The sequence below is a fragment of the Condylura cristata genome, unplaced genomic scaffold, assembly GCF_000260355.1.
Source record: "Condylura cristata isolate star-nosed mole 26May11 unplaced genomic scaffold, ConCri1.0 scaffold00001, whole genome shotgun sequence".
NCBI classification, from domain to species: Eukaryota; Metazoa; Chordata; class Mammalia; order Eulipotyphla; family Talpidae; genus Condylura; species Condylura cristata.
The window spans coordinates 599,407-621,692 of NW_004567102.1; the positions used below are offsets into that span (position 1 = coordinate 599,407).

Genomic DNA, 22,286 nt, shown 5'->3' on the forward strand with positions numbered 1-22,286 from the left:
AGCAGCAGCTCTTTCTGCCCTCTTGGGTCTGTGCAAGGTCTTCTTCCTTTTCCTAAATAACTTGCTCTTTCAAAAAAAAAAAAATGGGGAAGAACAAAGCACCAATGAACTGTGAGGGAGTATTTGCTTTGGTGGTGAGTGTTAAGGTAATCTACAACAAAAGAGTTGTTACCAAACTCCTACATCACATACAGTGTTGTAAATCAAACTTACCTCAATAAAAAGTGATAGAACTAGGAAAATAAAAACACAAAGTAGGAGTAAAAGATGTTGTCAATATAAATCCTTTGGTATAGCATAGTGTTCTGAAATAGGCAACAAAGTATAATTGGCATAATTATTTTGGTTTTTTTTTAAATATAAAGCTTCTATTTGGACGCTGGTATGAAAGGCAGAGAATTATGTTTGAAATCTTACTAGGTCATTTTACTTACTCTATAAATATTATGTCCTTTATCCTGCTTTAGACATTATTAGTAGATAAGTACTTAATTAAGAATATAAGGAAGATGGTCTCCCTGGTGGCCTAGGGGTTAAGTTTCAGCACTGACACCACGAGGGCCCGAGTTCCTCCCCAGCCAGGGAGGTGACCCACATGGCACAGCAGACCTCTCCTGACCCACCCACTGCTCCTCTCAGCAGTATATTTCAGCAGGTCCACCTGTTCTGCTCCTAACTTTGTCTCTGGTGAATCTTCTCATGCACAGCACCTCTGGCCTATACCCCAGTTCTTGCATGTAAAAAAATAATGTTTAAATACTTCATATGATGATAGATAGATAATAAACAGATGAAAGATAGATATGGAAGAGGTCTCATTTCTCTCATTTCTTTATGAGTGATTAATGTTAAGAAAGAAATAATGTTCTCACCTGACTGCATAAAAGTCCTTGTTGTACAAACCATGATGGAAGGAGAACAGAGGTATGACAGTTGACATAGAGACCAGAAAATGGATTAGTAGCAATAGGATGCAGTTTTTGAAAACAGAACCAAGAACCCATTGTTGGAAAGAATGTCTTTTCTGTAAGTATGCTAAAAGTTTTTCTAACCAGGGTGGTATCAGTCTCTGGTTATTCAGCAAGGTTAAAATACTAACCCAGGAGTTCTTCATCAGCAGCTCTCAGGTCCAATTACCTACTGGAGCCATCTGAAGAACTTTATGAGGAACATCAGTGCCAAAGTTCCACCTCACACCGCTCCAATAGAAATCCCCTGGAGTTGGGATGGGAGAGGAAGAGAAGGGAAATCTATAAATCAATAATTCAAAAAATATACTCTTGGTGGTTACACTGTGTACCAGAAATAAAAATCCCAGGCCAAGCTTGATACCTCTGCTTGTGTATCCATTAGTTCATGCTGAGACTTCAAGGCAGAATGGGACAGAAGGTGCATTATTCAAGAACTTTTCTATAACACAGGCAATAAGAAGGAATCTAATTGTGGTCTTTATTTGCATTTCTCTAAAAATAAGTGATTGTGAACATTTTCTTATGTGCCTGTTAGCCATTTGTATGCTTTCTTTGGAGAAGAAATTTAGTTCTTTTGCCTATTTTTGACTGGCTTATTTGTTTGGCTTGTATGGAGTTTTATGTGTTTTTTGTTTATCTTTGGTACAATAAGGAAAATAATCAGGCTTATTTTATACCTTCCCTGCAACAGACAGCCCCTACCTTGACACATGATGTTTTCCACCACTGGAACATCTAGCAAACCACAGATGGTGCTCACATTTGTACCAATGTAACAGTGCAAGGCTATGGGCACTGAACAGTGTACAGGAGGCTAAAAGTCTGAGTTGCTGTTCTTCTCTCTGCCCGCCTCTCTGCCTGTGTGGTATAGGGTCCTGTTTCAGAATTAAAGGCCTGAAAAATCCACCAAAAACAATGAAATTCTTTTTTCATCTGCAGTAACTGACAATGACACTACCCAGACTGGATGGTTGCACAACAGATATACTACGTGCAAATTTTTTCCCCATTCAGGAGGGTCTTTTCATTCAATCATGATTTGTTTTGTCTTAGAGAAGCTTTTTAGTTTTATGTATCCCATGTAGTTTCACATAGGCTCTCTGTTTTCCTTGCTGATGGGGACAAATTCCTAAAGATATTGCTAAAGTTGATATCATCAAATGTTTAGCCTATGTTGTCTTCTATATATTTTATTATTTCAGTCTTTACATACAAGTCTTTGATGCATTTTGAACTGATTTTTATGTATGATGGGAAATCATGGTCTAGTTGCATTCTTTTGCATACAATTGTTCATTTTCCCAACACCGTTTATTGAAGAGGCTGTCCTTTACCTAGTGTATGTTTTTCACTCTTTTGCTATCGATTAACAATCCATATATGTGAGGGTTTATTTCTGGGCTCTAAATTCTATTCCATTGATCAGGTATCTGCTTTAGCTCCACACATTCACAGCAAAGGTCATTGAAAAATAAAGCCAAAACCCCTGATGGAAAATGATAGTGAATTTTCAGCACACAAAAATAAGAGCTACAGCCCTATTGTCAGAGAAAGGAAAACCTCTAAATAAACTTGTAAGGGGGAAAGGATGTTCTGAACAAACTCTGCAGAGATAGGCTTTGTGGACCCCCCAACACACACACACACACACACACACACACACACACACACACACACAGCACGCAGACACCCGAACTACAAATCCCATCAACACCAAAGAGAAGCATGCTGGGAACTGAGGGTGGAGTTGAGCAGCAAGGTTTGGATATAAAACTGGACATGAGGGATTTGTGGGTCTCTAGGCCTCTTGGCTAGTGACTTGTCTTTTGACTCCACCTGTTTTCAGCGTGTTATTAGGGTTCCAGGTCAGCGGAAGTGGTAGCACGAACTAATCAATTTATCTCTCATTTTCCCTGAGTTATTCATTTCCCTTTGCTCTTGTTAATAAACCCATTATTAACCTTTTTGTGTGTGCCTGCAGTTGACTCTTAAGCACAGCGGTGAGGACACACAGTCAGACAACCCAATTCACATGAATTGCTCTGTAACAAACTTTGTTCAAGTGATAATGGGACAGTCCAACCCACAAGTTGGAAGAGGAGCTCTGGTGCAGAACTCCCCGCAGCTATTGACTCAGGCACATGAAAACAGCAGGGCTCCTAAGACCCAGCTCTTCACTAGATAACAAACAGTCATGGCAGGGCATTCCTGCAGAGCTGCGGGGTGACGGGGGTGGGTTGAGGACACATTGCTCCTGTCTGGAACAATAGTTCCAACTCACAAAGACAAAAGACATGACAGGAAATGCTCCTGAAAGTACCCTGATACCCCAGCAGAGCACCTGACAAGCAACACTCAAAATAGCAGCTGAAGGACCCAACAAGCAGCCACAACTCACAGCACAGTGAGGCTCCCAGTTCTATGTCTTCACCTTCCCTGCCAGGCTGTAACAACAACAAAACTGGGAACAGTGTCAGTCACTCAAGGCCTCTTAACTTTTCCTTTCTGAGGTTGGCTGCTGGAAGCCTCCACCCTCTTTCAGAGGCCCACAGTAGCCTTCTGAAGATCAGCATGGTGGGGGCTGGAAACTGCTGACCCCAAATGCTGAATCTGAAACACTAAATCCTGAGAACTGATTGAATCAGCACCCCTTTCTGCAGACCCTTATATGTCCTATTACCGTTCTAAAATAAGTAAGATAGCTTTTAGTATTTTCCCTGGGTCTATGTAGCCTTACCAGCAATCCATGACAGAGGAGTAATATTCTTTGGCCTCAGCCACCTGTTACATAGAGCCTGCCAGTCTCCTGGAGAAGTCAGAAGTCGATTAGGAATAATTAACAACACTTGTTAAACCAATGAAGCAAGTTTCACAAAGCCAAGAACCAGAACAAGGTGAATAGAGAGGACTGATAGTTCTCTAAGCAAATCACCCTAAATTAACTCCTAGGTAAGAAATTCCATCCCAGAACAAAGTAAAAAAAATTCACTAGGAAACAATATAAAAGGGCATACTTTGTTTTGGTAAAATGTGCATCTTTCTGCTCACTTGTGTCTATAGGACATTTTTTTCTTTTTTTTTTTTTCCATAAACAGTGACAGTGAAGGTGTTGAATTCACTCTCAAAGGGCTACAATGAACCCTCCAATGGAACGCCACCTACTACTCCAACAGGTGGTAAAGAACAGCTGAAAATATGCCCCTAATAAAAACAATACAAAATTGAAAAGGAGGTGACAGTGTTACAGGGCACCCCAGAGTGAACTGGGCCGCCTGTCTGTGGGGTCTCACCCACACGCTTAAAATTCATTTATATTGCAGGCGCACACAAAAGGGTCAAAAATTGGTTTATTTAAAAGAGAGGAAAAGAAAAGGAAGCAACAACTGGAATATCTTACCGGCTCGGCTGACTTGGAGCTCTGGTAACAAACTCACTGAAAGCTCTGAGTCATGCGGTCTGGAGAGCTATTTCCCAAGAGCTATTTCCCAAGAGAAAGAGAGATACCATTGGATGAAATGGCTCCCCATTTATCCCCCAGAGTCCCAGAATTCCTGCTTAGCTCCACCCTTGGGTCCTCACAGTTCTCTCCCTGGTACTGCGGGGAGTTGTAGTTTCCAATCACTGGAGTAGGGGTTGGAGTCCACAAGACTGCAGAGTTCCTTCAGGACATCCTATCCCCCCTAACAACAGGAGCACAGCACAAATGCCAGAACAAAAATCCATATATTAGGAAAGTGGAGTTACTGATGCTCTCTCTTGCCTCCTGTGCTAGCTGTATAGCTGCCATTGAGGCTTTGCTTTCCTCCCAGGTTTTGTTACCTACAAATATGCTAATAATGTGCTAATGCAAAAAGCCCTTGGGATCACCTATAATTGCAAACAACTGAACCAAGGGCCCAGCTAGAATGGGGCATCTGCTTATATAAATGCAAACATCTGGGCCTAAGATAGGACAAAAAGAGGAGAGAAGACAGTGAGTGAGAGCAAATGAAGAGATCATGAGGGCTGGGGGACAAAGGGGTTGCCAGCCTCCCAGACCCACTTCCTTCCAGCTTCCCTACTCAATTGCCCACTGGTCTGCCTGTGTACCCACTCCTCTGCTTCAGCCCTGAAGGCATGTCCAATCCACTGAGGGTCCCAAGATATTTCCATTTGCTCAAATCAATTGTGAATTTGCCCAGGCTCGGATGGTTGCCACTAAACAATATAAGGAGCATGCATTAGTAGTGCTGTAGAGCATAACAGAAAGAAATTCAGGGTTACAATACTATCAACACCGATGGAAGGTGTATGAAACAAAATAAATATAGAAACACTAAAGTTGGTTTTAAAATAAAGCTGAGGGCCTCAATAGCAGCAAAAATGAAGCAAAAGAGGAATTAGTGAGCTCTATAAAACACAGAGTAGAACAAGAAATCTCTGGAAAACACAGAGTAGAACAAGAAATCTCAGTGGAGAAGGATGTCCTGAACGAACTCTACAAATACAGGTTTTGTGGATTCCACCCCCACTCCAGTCACTGAAACTACAACTCCCAGAAACACTGAAGGGAGGACTGTGAGGACCCAAGGGCTGAGCTAAACAGCCATTTTGAGACTGTTGAGATATATACAGAGGAGTCATGTTGAGCACAGACTCTCTCTCCCTTGGACTCATGGTGGCTGGTCGCTTGGCTCTTGATCAGCTTTCAGTGTGCTATTGGTGTTCCACGTCGGTGGAATGGGTAGGACACTCTAGTTAACTTTTATCTCTCTTTTTCTGGGTTGTTCCTTTTCTTTCCCCTTGTAAATAAGCCCATTATTGGCCCTTTTTGTGTGTGCCTGCAGTGCAGTGCATTGAATCTTAAGCACAGAGATGAGGACCCACAGACAGGCAACCCAGTTCACATTGGGTTGCCTGTGACAGAAAGAGGAAAAAGAATTATCAAAATTTCATTTAAGAAAAGGAAAACTGTAAGAATTCTTTGGGACAACTTAAAGAGAAATACTATCCATATCATGGGGATCCCACTTTGAAAAGAAAAAAAGAATGTCATAGAAAACATATATAAAGAAATAATCACTGAAATCTATCTTGATCTGAGAAATAATCCAGAAGTTGTGATAAAAGAAGCCAAAGATTTATTTATATGACTCAAAATTGTCATTTTCTTTACTTGTTCTGCATGTACTTTGTTACATTTTTACTGCTTCTGTTTTGATTTATTAAATATTTTGTTTAGGCCTCTCTGGTGGACAATGGATTAAGTCTCAGCACTCTGAAGGTAGCCACAGCCACTGCAGCATGAGTTCAATCCCTGGCCAGGGAGCTGACCCACATGGCTCAGAAAACCTCTCCTGCCTCACCCACTGCTCCCCTCAGCAGTGTATTTCACTAGATCTACCTGTTCTGCTCCCGACTCTGTCTCTGGTGAATCCTCTTACCTCCCATCACCCCCAAACCTCTCACCTACACCATAGCTCTTGTATGCATAAATAAATAAATCTTAAAACAATATTTTATTTTTTTTATTCATAGTGTGCTTAATATTTTAAAGTTGTTGTTTGTGGCTTATAGCCTTCATATTGACTTACAACTTTCTAAATTCAAATGATACCATATTATTACATGTCTAATATTATATTTACAGCAGTATACTTTCATGTCTTCCTGGTCTTTGTGCAGTGGATGTATTATATTTAATTTTCTCCTCTGTCATAATTTTCAAACATGATTGTTATTAATTAATTAATTGTTATTAATTTTTGGTAAAAGAGTCTTTTCAAGCAATCAGAAGAAAACACTCTATAACTATCCATGAAAAACCAATTTTCAGTGTCCTTCAGTTTCTTTGATGAAATAGATCAAATTTCCATGGCTGCCATTTTCCTTCTGCCTATAGTTACTGCTTTTAACATATCATGTAGTATGGGCCTACTAGTAATGACTCCTCTGCTTGTTTATAAAGGAAAAATTTCCACTTAACCTTTGTGTCTGAAAAATACTTAATTCACTTAATCTCAATATGTTCTCACCTTATTCTGGTTTCCCTAGATTGCCATCATATTCACTTCACATTTTTTAGAGTTGTATTATGATTTATACTTATTTGTTTATTCTTATCTCAAACTTCCATTGCACTTAAAATACTTCTTAGCTTACTATCAATTTCAGCTTAACTATTCACCTTCAACATTTGAAAATAACATTGTCATTTTTCTATATTTTTATTGAGAAATGTATTTTGTGTAGTTTTTATTCCTTCGAATTTTTTTAGGCAGTGTTACTTAAACTAGGGTCCAACAACCAATGCCAATGATACAGGTAGGCTTACCAGTTTTTCTGAGACAAACATAAAAAGAGTACTATAAAATTTTTAGAGTAAATGGACAGAATATTTCAGGTTTATTGAATCTAATAATAAAAATAATTACCATTTCCAATTTTATGACTTCTGTTTTTTATTAACTTTGTTTTCCCGGAAGTTTATTATTTTTTTAAGTATCAGTCTTTGATATAGACATATTTATAGATACCAGACAGCAGACTGTTTAAGATTTTTTTAAGATTTATTTATTCATACAGAACTGGGGTAAAGGCCAGAGATGCAGAGGGTGAGAGGATTCACTAGGGGCAGAGTGGGGAGCAGAACAGGCAGATAGACAAAGTACATTGCTGAGGGGAGCAGCGGGCGGGTCAGGAGAGGTCTGCCAAGTCATGTGGATCTCCTCCGGGGGCAGGCGGGGATCGAAATCATGTGGAAGTGGCTTAAGCTTCTTAGTGCAGTGCTTTAACCCGCTGCGCCACCACGGAGGGCCCTAAGATATATTTCTTCTAAAAAAATTGATTTATTTACTTATACAGAACTGGTGTACAGGCCAGAGGTGCAGGGGCTTTGAGAGGATTCACCAGAGACAGAATGGGATGCAGAACAGGCTGACTAAGAAAGTACACTGCTGAGGGGAGCAAAACTCTGGTCATGGAGGCCAAACGAATTTCAAAGGCAAGTGGTTTCATGAACAGTGGACCTGCCAAGACTGGAGTCCTGGGGTTTACAGAGCAAGGGCAGCTGTCTTCATTACATAGGCTCTTCCACTAATTCACTATTTTGCATTTTTGGAAAGGTCTGTGGATCTAAGTTTGAAGTAAGGAGAGAGCTGCCCTTTGAAGGTAACCTTGGTGAAAGAGTAAATGTGGTTACCATCAGTCATGTTGTAGAAGGAAATGTCTTTATCTTCATAATCCAAGAAAACCACAATCTTCTGTGGACACACTTGTACCTCTGCACATTCTTCATGGGAAATGTCTTTTAGACAATAGGCGAGAACCCTATACTTATCCCCCTTTCTCTCCAAGATTCTAAACGTCTTTTCCGAAGCTTCAGTTTCTCCTCTTCTCTTTATGGGCTCCTCATAAACACCTAGAGTCCACTCTTCTGTGTTCTGAACATCCACCTCCCAATAAAATCTCCCTGAAGTGATGGCTTCCTGATTAAGTGTGATCAGGTTGCTGTCATCTTGTTTATTATTGAGAGCTGGCTCCAGGGTTCCCTTTTTGTCAGCATCTTTTGCCTCACGATTTACAGTCAAACTGACTGGAAAAGAAAAAAAGGAAAGAGCCAACTTTTACACTTATGAAATCTGTTCTACAGGTGACATCTTAAAGAAATGAGCAAATGTAATTGTAGTAGTAAAAAAAAAAAAGCCTCTCCTCTGACAAATGTGAAGTGTTTTGGCTGAGGCAGTGCTGGGAGTCAGAGGTGGGAAAGGTTGTGTTCTTACCTGGGTGCTATACCAAGTATCTCAGATTATCTTAAAATATTACCATCAGTGTTTCACAGAATGCCTGAGGAAGCCCCAAGCACTTTTTAATTTGAGAATAGTATTTTTCTCAATTCTCTACAAATTAAATATATCTTCAATAAGTAGTTGGGCCCATACGAACTGCTCTTAACTTAGGTAGGGTGTCTCCAGCTAAGGTACCATGTTAATTTTTGCTTCAGAATCAAATGGATGCCCCAGACAAGAAGTGTGGGCCAGTATAGAGACAATATATGGATGTGGAAACACACGCAGAATAGCTAATCTTAGAGCAGTTTCCAATTCCAGCTACTATTTCATGATCTCCATGTTCCTTCCTTTCTTTACCAAAATAATGGCGCCTCTCTTTTCATTGATCTCAGAGAACGAAAACAGGATGTCATGGGGCAGGTTTGAAGAGAGCCAAAAAGATGTAACACAACTCACCACATGTGAAATGCTCCTTTCTCCAGTCTGAAAAAGAACAACATAAATTGAGTCTGAGATAGAAACAGGGAGGGGAAAGGAGGCAAGGTATTTGCTTCCCTGGCTCATAGCTTTGTCCAGCACCCCTCACCCCCTCCTCTAAGGTCCTTAAGTTCTGGTAGCACCCAAAAGCTACAGGGCACCTGGCATGCTTCCTGGGCTCTCTCTCAGGTGATGAGCTAGTTCAGTCTGATTCTGGGGGAGGAAGCTTCTCCACCCTGAGCTGGGTTTGGGAGACACTGGGTCTACGGCTTTTCATTTTGTTTTACTTTGGAATTTCCAATCAGTAACCTTCTCAGAGTAGAACTTAAGCTTATGAGTAGGGCTCTTATACTGATCCTGTCATTTTGACCCTTATAATCAGATTTGTTGTTTATATATTTTCCCCCAGGACAGAAGATTTCTGCATGAAATCTCTGCTCCTCACCTCCACTGTTTCTGCCTGTGGCCATTTGTCTTATGATAGGAGCTGTGATTTTTATTTCAAGACAAGTATTCTCAGTGTATCTCACTGAATTGTCTTTTGACAGGAGGAAGATAAGGACAGCCATAATTATTAACTAGAACAGAGGAAACTGCTTAACCAAAAACTTTGACCCTGGGGGAGGAAACTTCTATCCTTATTAAAGCACTTAAGTTGTGAGCAATTGCCAGTGCACATTAAGTGCCACAAGGCAGAGGTAAGGGCTTCCTGAGCCACCAACATCCTGCACAATGTCTGACATATAGAAATTGCACACATATATGTTCAAGAAATGACCTAGTATGTTTCTGAGGCCAAACACTATTTTACACACATACAAACACACACTTATAAAGCCATGCAATATATTAGCACAAATATTAGAAGGTATAAAGATAGTGATTTCTCCCTCCATCAAGTAAAGTTCCATTCATTTTTACAAATGATATTAAAATATTTTGAAAAATAATTTTTCAAAGCTTGTCAAAAATAAATGTATTTCCCTGTAGATTGGATTTTACTTACTTTAAGTTGAATGTAAGTAAAATCATAGTTGCTATTTTTTTTAAAGATTTATTTATTTGTGCATACAGAACTGGGGTACAGGCCAGAGGCTCAGGGGCTGCGAGAGGCTTCACCAGAGACAGTGGGGAGCAGAATAGGCAGATCGATGAAGTACACTGCTGAGGGGAGCAGCAGGCGGGCCAGGAGAGGTCTGCCACGCCATGTGGTCACCGCCGGGGCAGGCGGGAATCGAACTCATGCGGAAGCGGCTTTAGATTCTCAGTGCAGTGCTTTAACCCGCTGCGCCACCAGGGAGGGCTGAGCTATATTTTTAAATATAAAATACAATACATTCTGTTTCTTAGACCTTATTTACAGCACAGAAATACTGCTTTAACAAGATATTTTTCATTCTTCTTAAATTCAAAATCACTCAGAGTTCCTTCCCTTCCTGTTTCACCATGGATGGGATAACAATTTGTGTTGAGCTTTATCTTGGCCATGTGGTGGAATTTACCAGTTAGTGATTTATTTTTTCTTTATCCTGAGATCTGAAAAATATTTGATCATTTGAGCCTCTAAGTACACATAGTGTATATTAGGACAGCCTGGGCAGGAGCACAGGGGGGCCAGAAGGGCACCCTGACCTTGGCCTGTTGCTACTACCCAGGAGGAGGCAGATGTCAGGACCACAGGACCCCACCTGAATTCCTGCTTATGCAGATGGAGGATCACTTGGGCCCTGACTTCCTCCTCTCTACATCTCACCTTGGCTGTTCTGAGCTATGACAACCATCCCTCCCCGTTACAAGCCTAGTGTATGAATTCCCTCCTTGCACTCCCTTGGAGTCCCATCCAGCAGCTGGCCCAATACATTTCTCTTTGCTAAGACCACTTGTGTGGGCTCCTTTCAGCAACACCTTACAGTAGGAACTAAAGATTAGTACCAACTAAGTCTTTGCAATTTGCAAGAGGATGTGTGTGTGTGTGTGTGTGTGTGTTATGCCCACAATACGAGAGGCACATGGCAATATCTAGGCCAGAGAAGAGAGTTCTTACCAGGGTATATGAGAGCCTTCTTCCAATCTAAAATAGAAAAAAATCCAGGTAAGATAAGTAAAACAGTAATCTAGGCCCACATTCCTCTCCTGTCCACTTATCTTTCTTCCACTGGTATCATTAAATCTTGTTGACTTTTCCTCTAATTAAAAGTGCTGAGGTCAGGCCATCAAGTGGTGTGGGAAACCCAGAGCCTCTTACCTGCATCATATAGTGCCTTCCGCCGATCTGAAAGAAACAACATTCAGTGAGGGGCTCAGGACAGATGAGGAAAGAGAATATATTCCACACAGAGAATAAAAGGTACAAGACTTACCATACTCTTCCTTGAGTTTTCCTGTAAAAAGACATAAAAGTCATCAAATTGGGATTTTGCTCTCCCTAAGTTTGGTCAGTAGTTAAATTCAGTGAGAACTCCTGGGTCCCACAGTGAAGTAAATGAAAAAGACCAGCCCACGTGTGGTCTCAAATAATGAGTGCTAGGATTACATGGAGGAGCTATGGGGCCATAGAGGAAGGCCCAAGTGTCAGGGGAGTATGTTATTTCTAGGTGTTTTTGCAACCTATGAATGATGAACAAATAGAAGATATGAAAATACATTTTTACATAGAGAAATAGCAGCACAGGTTGAGGTACTGAGGTTCAGAAGACCACAGTATGCCCTTAGGGGCCCCACTTTGACAATTCATGACCACTGTCCACAAATCATTTCCCCATCCCCATCATCAGTTCCCCACCATCCCCTCAACCCCCTCAACACACACACATGCTCTTGGATCTCCTTCCACAGGACTCCCAGTACTGTGGAATTCTTGACCCCTATGTTCTTTTTGTGGTCCTTTGGCAGCTCTCAGTTTCCCAAACTACACTCTCCACAACCTGTACCCCCAATTTTTCCCTGAATCTCTATCCTGTTGTCCCAATTTACCTCTCTTCTGAAGGGCCTCTTCTTTTTCCTTCTTCATCTTCTCCCTTTCCGCAAATTCGGTCTGTCTTTTCTTTATTGCTCCCTCTTTGGCCTGGTGTTTTCTCCAGCCAACGAAGCTGACCCCCGAGAGGAAAAACAGCAGCACAGGGACTATCCCCAGCGTGGCCGCCTTCCATGGACACATCCTGGGGAAGAAGGGCTCTGACAGGGGATGTGGAGACACGGTGAGGACCCCCACTCTTTCCGGGTTTCCCTTCTCTTTCTCCCCTCATCCCTTCCCTAACTACACACCCCCCAACTCTGCCTTGAGGTCTGGACCTCACTGACCTGGGAGGAAAATGGCTGAAGCTCTCTTCTGGCTAGAGAGGGGGTTCTGGATGGAGCAGGTCACATTGTTCAGGGAGCTGTCTGTGACAATGACAGATGACTCCACTTGGAAGAGCCCATCTTTATCTTCAGTGTGAGATTCAGAGAAAGTTTCCAGCTTTGCTCCAGCTTTGGTCATCCATTGTACACTGGGTTTTGGAAACCAGCCACCTGAGGAGCATAGGACTCGAATCCCACTTTCCGTGGGCCCAGTCATGTGAACTTGAGGGTTGGATCCCAAACCTGAGGAGAGAAGGTATGTTCCTGAGACCTTCAGTCCCCAGGGCTCAGGTGTCCCTGAGACCGGAGGCTGAACTCCCCTTCACAAGACTGGTGAATAAACTGAAGCAGAAGTCAGAAAACTGCTCTCATCAACATTAGCTACATAGTGATTTCAGTTTTGAATTCAGCTTAGTCATTTCCTTACACCCAGACTAAGAGAACTCTTGTGCCAAACTGAGAGGACAGAGAAAAACAAAACTATAAAGAGTTTAATGCTATTAGTTGTTTTTTCTCTCCTGATTGGACAAAAGCTTTTACTTAATGTGCTGATACCAATTTGATTTAATACTAATCAATTAGCTACCAGGTCTTTAAAGAGTTCAGAATATCTTCAGGAACATTGCCCTTTCGATGTTTAAAAACAAATAGAATATGTATCCTTATCCTTACTAGACATGTAGAAAATTTATACTCCACAAGGTAAAGCAGTAGCATATCAATATTTAGAGAGTGACAAAAAATGTCAGACTAGAATGTAGATGTCCTGACCTTTCTCTTCACCTGACATCATGACAGACCCTGTGTCAAGCTACGCACCTATAACTTGCAGCTGCACGGTGACCTCTCCAGACTGGGAACCATCCTTAAACTGACACTGGTACTGGCCGTCGTCAGAGGACCGCACCTGCTGGATGAGCAGGGACGCATCCCCCTTGTCGATGGAGGTGCCCACCAGCTCAGTCCTGCCACGATACTCCAGCATTTGCTCCCCGCCTTGCTCCTGCCTGTTCTTGTACATGAGCACAACCTGGGAGGGCTGGTTGCGGTACCACAGGATGTGCATGTGGGCTGCGTTCTGCTCAGGTACCAGCTGGCAGGGAAGACTGGCATCTGCCCCCAATAGGACCCTGACGGGCTGCGTTGGTCCCTTCACAGAAAACTCTGATACTGCAAGAAAGCCACACAGATTAGAGGAGTGAAATGGAGGATACAGGTACCCGTCTTTATTTAGGAACCCAAACATATGTCGTCTTTATTTGTATTATTTTACCCAAAAAAGTTATCTATAATCATTTCATATATGTAACTTCTTCAACTTTATTCCCCAGAATCAGCAATTCTTAATTTTGCATTTATTTATTCATTTTTAGATTTTATTTATTCACATATACAAGAGCTGGGGGACAGGCCAGAGATGTGTGGGTGAGACAATTCACCAAAAACAAAATGGGAAACAGAATAGGGAAATCTTCTGAAATACACTGCTGAGGGGAGCAGTGGGCAAGACAGGAGAGGTCTGCTGCCGGGGAATTGAACTGGTGCTGCAAAAACTACAGAGAGCTTTATAATGCTGCACTTTAACCACTGTACAGCCAGGGAGGGCCCTCATTTTGCATTTTAAAAGACACTTTCTTTATTTTGGGTTATTTTTCCCCCTCTTTTTTTATTTTTAATTGAGGTAATATCTGGATACGCTCATCAGCTATTATAACCATGAAGGAAGGACTCATATCCTGAAAAGAATTCATGATTTGTCCAAGGTCATCACCAGAGAGAGTTCAGGAATATATATCTCGATTCTTTTCACTGAATTAAGTTTTTTGGCACTGTGAACTTTAACAGTTGGAACCACCCACAATCAATAAATATCTAGAGCAACATTGTAGCAATGGGCTTTATAATGTCTTCCCCAAGAAGCTATGGGTGTTGATAAGAAGGGGACCTGACACTGCAATCTTCTTGGCCTCAGCAGTCAGTTTCTCCAGAATATGAAACCTTTTGGGATGTGGTAAACTGTGAGATGACTGATCAACTGTACTTTTTTTTTTAAGATTTATTTATTTAGGGCCTTCCCATGCACCCACAAACCCCCCCCCCCTTCCGCCGTGCAGAATGAAGTACTGCAAGTGAGCCACAGCTGCTTCAGTGAGAATTCTATCCCTAACCGCTGAGGTGATCCACATGGCATGGGAGACCTCTCCTGTCTCACCGGCTGCTGAGCAGCTTATCTCATCGATCTGCCTGTTCTGCCTTCCACTCTGTCTCTGGTGAATCCTCTCACCACCTCTGCACCTCTGGCTTATATCCCAGTCCTGTATTCATAAATGAATAAATATTTTCAAAAGATTTATTTATTTTTGCACGAATAAATAAAAATATTTATTCATACATGAATAAATCTTAAAAAAAAAAGATTTATTTATTTATACAGAACTGGGATACAGGCCAGAGGTACAGGGCGATGAGAGGCTTCACCAGAGACAGAGTGGGGAGCAGAACAGGCAGATGGATGAAGTGCATTGCTGAGGGGAGCAGTGGGTGGGTCAGAAGTCTGCTAACCATGTGGGTCAGCTCCAGGGCCCAAGATAGTACTGGTACTGAAGCGGCTGCGGCCATCTTGTAGTGCTGTGTCCTAACCAGTTGTGCCACAGGGAGGGCCCTCAACTGTACTTTTTATATTAAAAGATCCATTGAAATCAAGGCAAATTTAAGAATATTAATAATAATAATAACATGAGGGAGAACACTCACCTGCTGTGTACCAGGTACACACCTGGAGAAGGAGGAGGAGGAGAAAACCAATAGGAGAGACTACAGAAAGAGCCGCCATTTCAGAGCATAAAGTTAAGCTCCGGAAACAGGAAATATTCACTCTGAGGAGGAGCTACTCTGTAGGAGAAGAAATGAAGAAGAAAGCCATCAAAGTGAAAGTGGTAAGAAAAAAATCCCCTATTGAAAGATTTACTTAAATACAGTTATTTGAACATTTTTCCTCAGAGTGGAAAGTCTTTTCCTTAAGACAAACATGACCAGTTCCCAGTCACTTTCCATGAGTCTTCCATCCTTTTCTTTCTGAAACCAACAGCAGGTATAGAAAACTTCAAACCACTCTCCTGTGTCTTGTGTCCTGTGTCTGTTCATCTAAAGCTGCCCTCCCCTTTAGGCTTTCATAAAACTGAAAAGACTGAGTTTGATACCAAGAAATGAAAGCATTTATAAAATTAGTCTGTACCTCCTCTTGCATTCGTTCATTCACTCATGCAGTTATCATTCACTCAAGCAGTTATTTATCAAGTTATCTTGTTGGACGGCAACTCTTGTGGCTTAGCTCCCCAAAGGAAGGCAGTTTGCCCACCATGGAACAGCATAGCTCCCATCCGTCTTTTCTTCAGCACCCAGATGTCCCACAGACACATGCACATGGACACACATTTCTCTCTCTTACCATTCAATCTGAGTCAGGACAGAGGTGTCCGGGAAGCTCTTGGTCTCCTTGGTACACCTGCAAGTTCCTGCTGGAGAAACAGCCCCTGGTTGATCTTGTGGTCAGTCTCCAAGCAGGGCTCAGCTCAGATCCTAGGAGCAACAGGTTTACCCATCCCTAGATAGAAAAAAATTCTTAAGAAGAGGGGGAAATGAGAGCCACTAGCACTGAATGCGCCTCCTAGAACCGTCTAACTAGAAAAGCATAGCCAGCCTCTTCTACTGATACTGAAAGTGAAAGAAATGAAGGTCAGGCAAGGGGGCCTTTCAACTGGGCTGAGGCTGATAGAAACTAAATTGTCTTTACATGAAATGCTGAGAGTAGCTCTCTCCTGCCACTTACAAAAGGCTGAAGTCACATTTTCAGAAAAGGAATCATTTTCCTATATAATATTCACATCTGATGGTCATCCTAATGTTCAACTCAGTAAGTTAACTTATTTAGAAAGAAAACCAAAGAATGCTTCCTCCTACCACATCGCTATTGACCTCAGAAGTCACACACAGCTTGTGAAGAGGGAAGAAAATGTTTTGAAAATGAAGGGCTCTGAGTGCCAAGAAACTTAGAGCTCCCCAAAGTAGGAGTGGTGTAATAACACAACTACACAGTGACAGACACAAAATGTGCTCAAAAGGCATTTTCTTTCCATTTTGAATTATTCCCAAGTTTATATGCCACAGAAGGTTGATAGCTAGTGAGGGAGAAAAAGAACAATTGCATAAATATTACTGTAAGTGTCGCAGTCTAAAAAAAGGATGCCTACATTCTAAGCATTTTATAGAGTGCCTAGAGTGGGGTGGATACAACTTTTTAAGAAGTCCAATATATTGATTAGTATTTTGCATACAATAAAATTCATGGTTTTGAAAAAAATACATTTCCATGAGTTCCACAAATGCTTACACACATGGAACCACCACCATCATCAAACTATCGAATTACTTCCAACTCTTAAAATAACTAGTGTCAATAAATCCATTCCAAGGAAAGCAAACTTCTGATTAAAAATCAGGATACCTTAATCTTATCTAGTTCAACATTTCAAAAAAAAAAAAGGAAAAAGGAATCATATATCTTGATGCTTTTCAGTTAAAATTGTTTTTGGAGATTCAGCCACATTGTGTGGTCCCACTGCTGTGTATTATCGCCTTGCTTGAAATGGCACAATCTATGCCTGGGTCCCCACTCTCTGCCTCATGCATAGCTTCCTCTTTCCACCCAAGCCCTTCCACAGCCTGCTGGACAGCCCTCCTTGCAGACCATCTTTTCTCACCTGGGCTCTGACACCCACCTGATAGTTTAGGTATGAGTGGTGGGGAATGGGAGGGAAAACCGAAGAAGGAAAGGAGGAGTTGAAGATACCACTTGTCTCTTCTGTTTACTTTGAAATCTGTGATACATGTTTGTGTGTGTAGTCTATTCCAGAATCTGAATACATATGCAAATACATTTACAATATAGTGGGGAAATTTTTGAAAAAGCCATGTACATTTCTTACATATTTTCTGCAATAATAAGTTTTAAGAATGAAGTCAGTTAATTTGTTGAGAGTATTTGGAAGGAATTAGACTGTGAACATACTGATATTTTGTGTGTTTGAGAGCTACAGAGAGAAATCTACAAGATACTGATTTCAATTGAAAATTATGAAAATTATGATTCTGTATATAAAGAAATACAAAATCATTTTTGGCTTTTACTGTTAAGTTGTATGAGTTGTTCATATATTTGCATAGTAACCCCTGACAGACATATGATTTGCCAATATCTTATCCAGTTTGTCAATTTGCATTTTTAATTTCATTCCTGGTTTCTATCATTGTGTAGACCTTTTAATTTTTTTAATTTATTTATTTATGCATACAAGAACTGGGGTACAGGCCAGAGGTGCAGGGTGTAAGAGGATTCATCAGAGACAGAATGGGAAGCAGGATAGGCAGATGGATTGAAATACACTGCTGAGGAGAGTAGTGGGTGGGTCAGGAGAGATCTGCCACGCCATGTGGGTCAGCTCCCTGGCCCTCGCTGTGGATCACTCATGCTGTAGTGGCTGCGGATTGTTTTGTAGTGCTGTTCTTTAACCCATTGTGCCACCAGGGAACGTCCCTGACCTTTTAATTTTGATGTAGTCCTGTTTGTTTACTTTCGCCCTGCTTCTCTTTTCTTTGGGCTCAAATCTCCAAAGATGTATCTCTAAAGTCAATGACAAGGGGCTTCTTAACTTTGTTTTTTGTATGTGTTTTTATAGTTTCAATTCTCATATTGTTAGTTAGTCCATTTTGAACTAGTTTTTGTGCTTGAAATAAGAGAGTTGTTTTAGTTTCACTTTTATTTTTGCAAGTAACTGTCCATTTTTCCAACACCATTTATTGAAAATACTTTCTTCATATTTCTCCAGTGTATGTTTTTGTTGCATATTAGCTGTCTATAATATGTGTGGCTTATTCCTGGTCTCGCAATTCTTTCCCATCCATGTGCAGGTCTGGTTTTTGTTTTTTGTTTTTTGCACTAGCACCCTGCTGTATAATTATTATTGATTTGAGTCAAGGAGGTGATACCTCTGTTTTTGTTCTTTTTTTTTTTTTTCCAGGATTGCTTTGGCTGTTGGAGGTCTTTTCTATTAGAATAGATATAGCTGAAGATCAAAATATTGAACTAGAAAATGGAATTCCTGGTTTATCCCAGAATAAATTAAATTAAATATAAGAGACAAAGCTTAGGAAACATAAGTTGAGCTAACCATAATAGACCTAGAACATAAAAATTTATCAATCAATAATATTATTTCCAGAATTGAGAAAAAGGAAATCGGCGGCAAAAATTATGTCCCTGGATTGAAAGAGCACTTCATAAAAAGTTGGATGATTAGAGGGAAAACTAGGCACTTATACAAGAATTTTTACAAAGTTTTAACAATCAAACAAAAATCTCAGTTTCCAGAGTCCAAAAAAATGTGTTTTGTACAGAAAAAAATCAGATTCTATCATATACCTTTTCACTCAACATGCATTGCTAGAAAATAATTGAATGTGGTCTTTACATTTCTGAATGAAAGCTAGAATACTTGAGCAGCAAAACTAACAGTTATGTGCAAGGGCAAATAAAGAAAGTTCTGGAAGTTTTATCACACATCTCTTAAATTAAGAGTGAAGGTTACAGGTTTGAATGAGGAGCTGGGAGAAGGTGAAACTACTTCTGGGAGACAGCCCGTGTTCTGTGCATGCCTGCCTGTGGGGGCTGTGTTTGAACTAAGGTGGTAGGGTTAACAGATGTCTGTAGAAATCAACCACCTGGTAATAAGGGGTGTACCTGCTGACTTGGCCTATTTTCTTCTTTTTGGGGTAGCCTCTTCCAAAACAGCAGCTGTCCTAGAGAAGTTGAGTTTCTTCAGATTTGGTATTTGGTGTTTGTTTATTTATTTAGACAGACTTAAGAAAGATTTAATGCTTCAATCATAATGGTGGAAGCATTCCATACCTATCATATTGGTTTATTCTGAGAATCCATCTTCATTAGCTGATCTGGGTTTGTATTATCCAAAATTTAGAGAAAGAGGGCCTCCCTAGTGGCTTAAATGTTAAAATCTCAGAGCTATCAAGCTATTGGGAGCCACTGTGGCATGAGTTTGATCCTTGGCCTGCGAGCTGTCCCATGTAGGGCACAGCAGACCTCTCCTGTCTCACCTACTGCTCCCCTCAGCAGTAGGTGTATTTCATTAAATCCTCCTGTTCTATTGCCCACTTTGCCTCTGGTGAATCCTCTTACTCTCCATACCTCTGGCCTATTCTCAGGTTCTTGTATGCATGAATAAAAATAAATCTTTCTTAAAAAACAAAATTTAGAGAAATTTTGAACCTCACCAAGTCATAACTTAAAATATTTGAAATAGCACAGTTATGTTTTTTTTTTAAATCTCCCTATCCCTAACTTGACTTCTGCTCTGTAATTGTTCTGTTCATTTCTGATTAATTGTGATTATAAATTGATTTTTGAGTTCCCAACTGATTTTACATTTTTAATCCTGCTATTTGTTATAAACAATATGCAATCCATAGAAGTAAGGCATTTTTAAAAGGTGAAATATTTATGCAATCTGAAGAGAAACCAGAGTATAAGAAGTAAGACTTTTTTTTTTAAGGTTTATTTGTTCATACAGAACTGGGGTACAGGCTAGAGGTGCAGTGGCAGTGACAGGATTCACCAGACACTGAGTGGGGAGCAGAACAGGCAGATCATGAAGTACACTGCTGAGGAGAGCAGTGGGCAGGTCAGGAGAGGTCTGCCACACCATGTGGTCACCTCCGGTGCAGGAGGGGATCGAACTCATGCAGAAGTGGCTTTGGCTTCTTAGTCCTGTGCTTTAACCCGCTACACCACCAGGGAGGGACCGAAGTAAGACATTTTTTTTAAAGATTTATTTATTTATTCAGAAGAACTGGGGTACAGGCCAGAGGTGCAGGGGCAATGAGAGGCTTCACCAGAGGCAGAGTGGGGAGCAGAACAGGCAGATCAACGAAGTACACTGCTGAGAGGAGCAGGGGGCGGGTCAAGAGAGGTCTGCCCGCCATGTGGGTCACCTCCCGGGTGGGGATCGAACTCATCCTGAAGTGGCTTTAGCTTCTTTGTGCTGTGCTTAAACCTGCTGTGCCACCAGGGAGGGCCAGAAGACATTTTTTTTTTAAGATTTATTTATTTATTCATATGGAACTGGGGTACAGGCCAGAGATGTGGAGGGTGAGAGGATTCACCAGAGACAGAGAGAGGAGCAGAACAGGCAGATCGACGAAGTACACTGCTGAGGGGAGCAGCGGGCGGGTCAGGGGAGGTCTGCCACGCCATGTGGTCACCTCCGGGGCAGGCGGGAATCGAACTCATGCGAAAGTGGTTTTAGCTTCTCAGTGCTGTGCTTTAACCCGCTGCGCCACCAGGGAGGGCCAGAAGTAAGACATTTTTAATGAATGTCTCTATTTGAAAAGTTAATCTTGTTTTTTGAATGATTCTCTCTGAAAATTATAATTAATATTAAAATATCTATCATTTTGTGAGACTGTCTGGTTTGTCTTTATCTATTGTTTTGTTGTGTTGTTACATCTCTTATAAACCATATATTTATGTTCTATCTTAGATCTAGAACTTCAAAAATGTAAATCAGACCTCTCTTTATTCTTTCATACTTTAATTCAGAATTCCTTTCTATAATTCTAAACAAGAAAAATAGTTATTACAGAATTTACAGGACTTGAAGAATCCTCAAAACAAAAATTGTTATATAAACAGAGGACACCAATCTCATCCTCATTTCTTCTTATTGTGTATAACATAGAAAGAAAATGAGAGGTTTCAGGAAATCACCTTGGAGATTTTATACAGCTTTCCTTTCATTCTGGTCAAGATGAATATCATATCAGAGGACTAAATTTCTGCTTCATAGAAGACAGCCAGGTAGTATGAATGATCTATGGAAATTTATCATCAAAAAGGTAAATCCATTGAGGTGAATTGAGCAAGATGTTAAAATGAGACTTAACACACACACACACAAATATATAAATTACTGAAATCTTCTAAGAACCATGTATTATGTATCATAGCTATAATATATTTCTTCTAAGAACTATAAATATGTGTGAATCCATACAGTCTTGATGGAAAACTTAGAGTAGGTACTTTATCGAAGGTATTGCCTGATGAGGAAACTGAGGCACAAAGAGGTGGTGTGTAAATTCATCATCATAATTCAGTCTCACCAGAATTTTGACTTGTTAGCCTGGTACTAAACTCTTTAGACATAGTGAAACCATTTGTTTTCGGCCCTCTCAATACATTGTGAGTACATTATTATTTCATAGGTTTATTATCCAGGCCAGGTCAAAGTTTCCTCTACTTACTTTCTCTTTTGTATGGCAGATTGGCCAAGGAGAAATGCACTGCTGAGAAAGTCCTGCACAAGGCTGGTCTTTCTTCCAGTTTTCTGAAACCCTCTAAAGACCACTCAAGGCTTCGTCCAGGGGCCCAAGTTTTCTAACTCCTCAAATTCCCTCTGCCTGTTAGAGCACCTCTCACAGGAGAGACCTCTCCGGGAGCCCAGAGCTGGTAACCAGAAGGAATGGCAGAGAGGATTTATTCCTGGTGCCCGCAGCAGTGGTGAGAAGTTCAAAGATGCTTTCATCTCTATGAGAAGAACTTAAAATATGTGAGTGTTGTATTTTCGCTCATGGGCAAGAGGGAGAGGAGTGAGGAGAT

At 40.9% G+C, this 22,286-nt stretch overlaps 1 protein-coding gene across 1 annotated transcript; it reads right to left on the reverse strand.

Annotated features, from left to right (window-relative positions):
• Nucleotides 1-8,053: 8,053 nt before the first annotated feature.
• Nucleotides 8,054-15,389, reverse strand: LOC101630410 (butyrophilin-like protein 1). Its single transcript, XM_012726044.1, has 9 exons — nucleotides 15,311-15,389; nucleotides 13,376-13,726; nucleotides 12,518-12,799; nucleotides 12,191-12,391; nucleotides 11,578-11,598; nucleotides 11,463-11,489; nucleotides 11,262-11,288; nucleotides 9,197-9,223; nucleotides 8,054-8,544 (listed from the first exon to the last, which is right to left on the reverse strand). The coding sequence occupies exons 1-9, from the start codon at nucleotides 15,387-15,389 to the stop codon at nucleotides 8,054-8,056; spliced, it is 1,506 nt and encodes a 501-aa protein (XP_012581498.1).
• Nucleotides 15,390-22,286: the final 6,897 nt, after the last annotated feature.

What these genes read in the sequence shown, in the direction of transcription:
- LOC101630410 (XM_012726044.1), bottom strand. Translation starts at nt 15,389, where the DNA reads ATGGCGGCTCTTTCTGTAGTCTCTCCTATTGGTTTTCTCCTCCTCCTC. An exon ending in TTCAGCCATTTTCCTCCCAG is followed by an intron (nt 12,392 to 12,517) that starts GTCAGTGAGGTC and finishes ATCCCCTGTCAG; the next exon opens with AGCCCTTCTTCCCCAGGATG. An exon ending in AGAGGCCCTTCAGAAGAGAG is followed by an intron (nt 11,599 to 12,190) that starts GTAAATTGGGAC and finishes GTCTTTTTACAG; the next exon opens with GAAAACTCAAGGAAGAGTAT.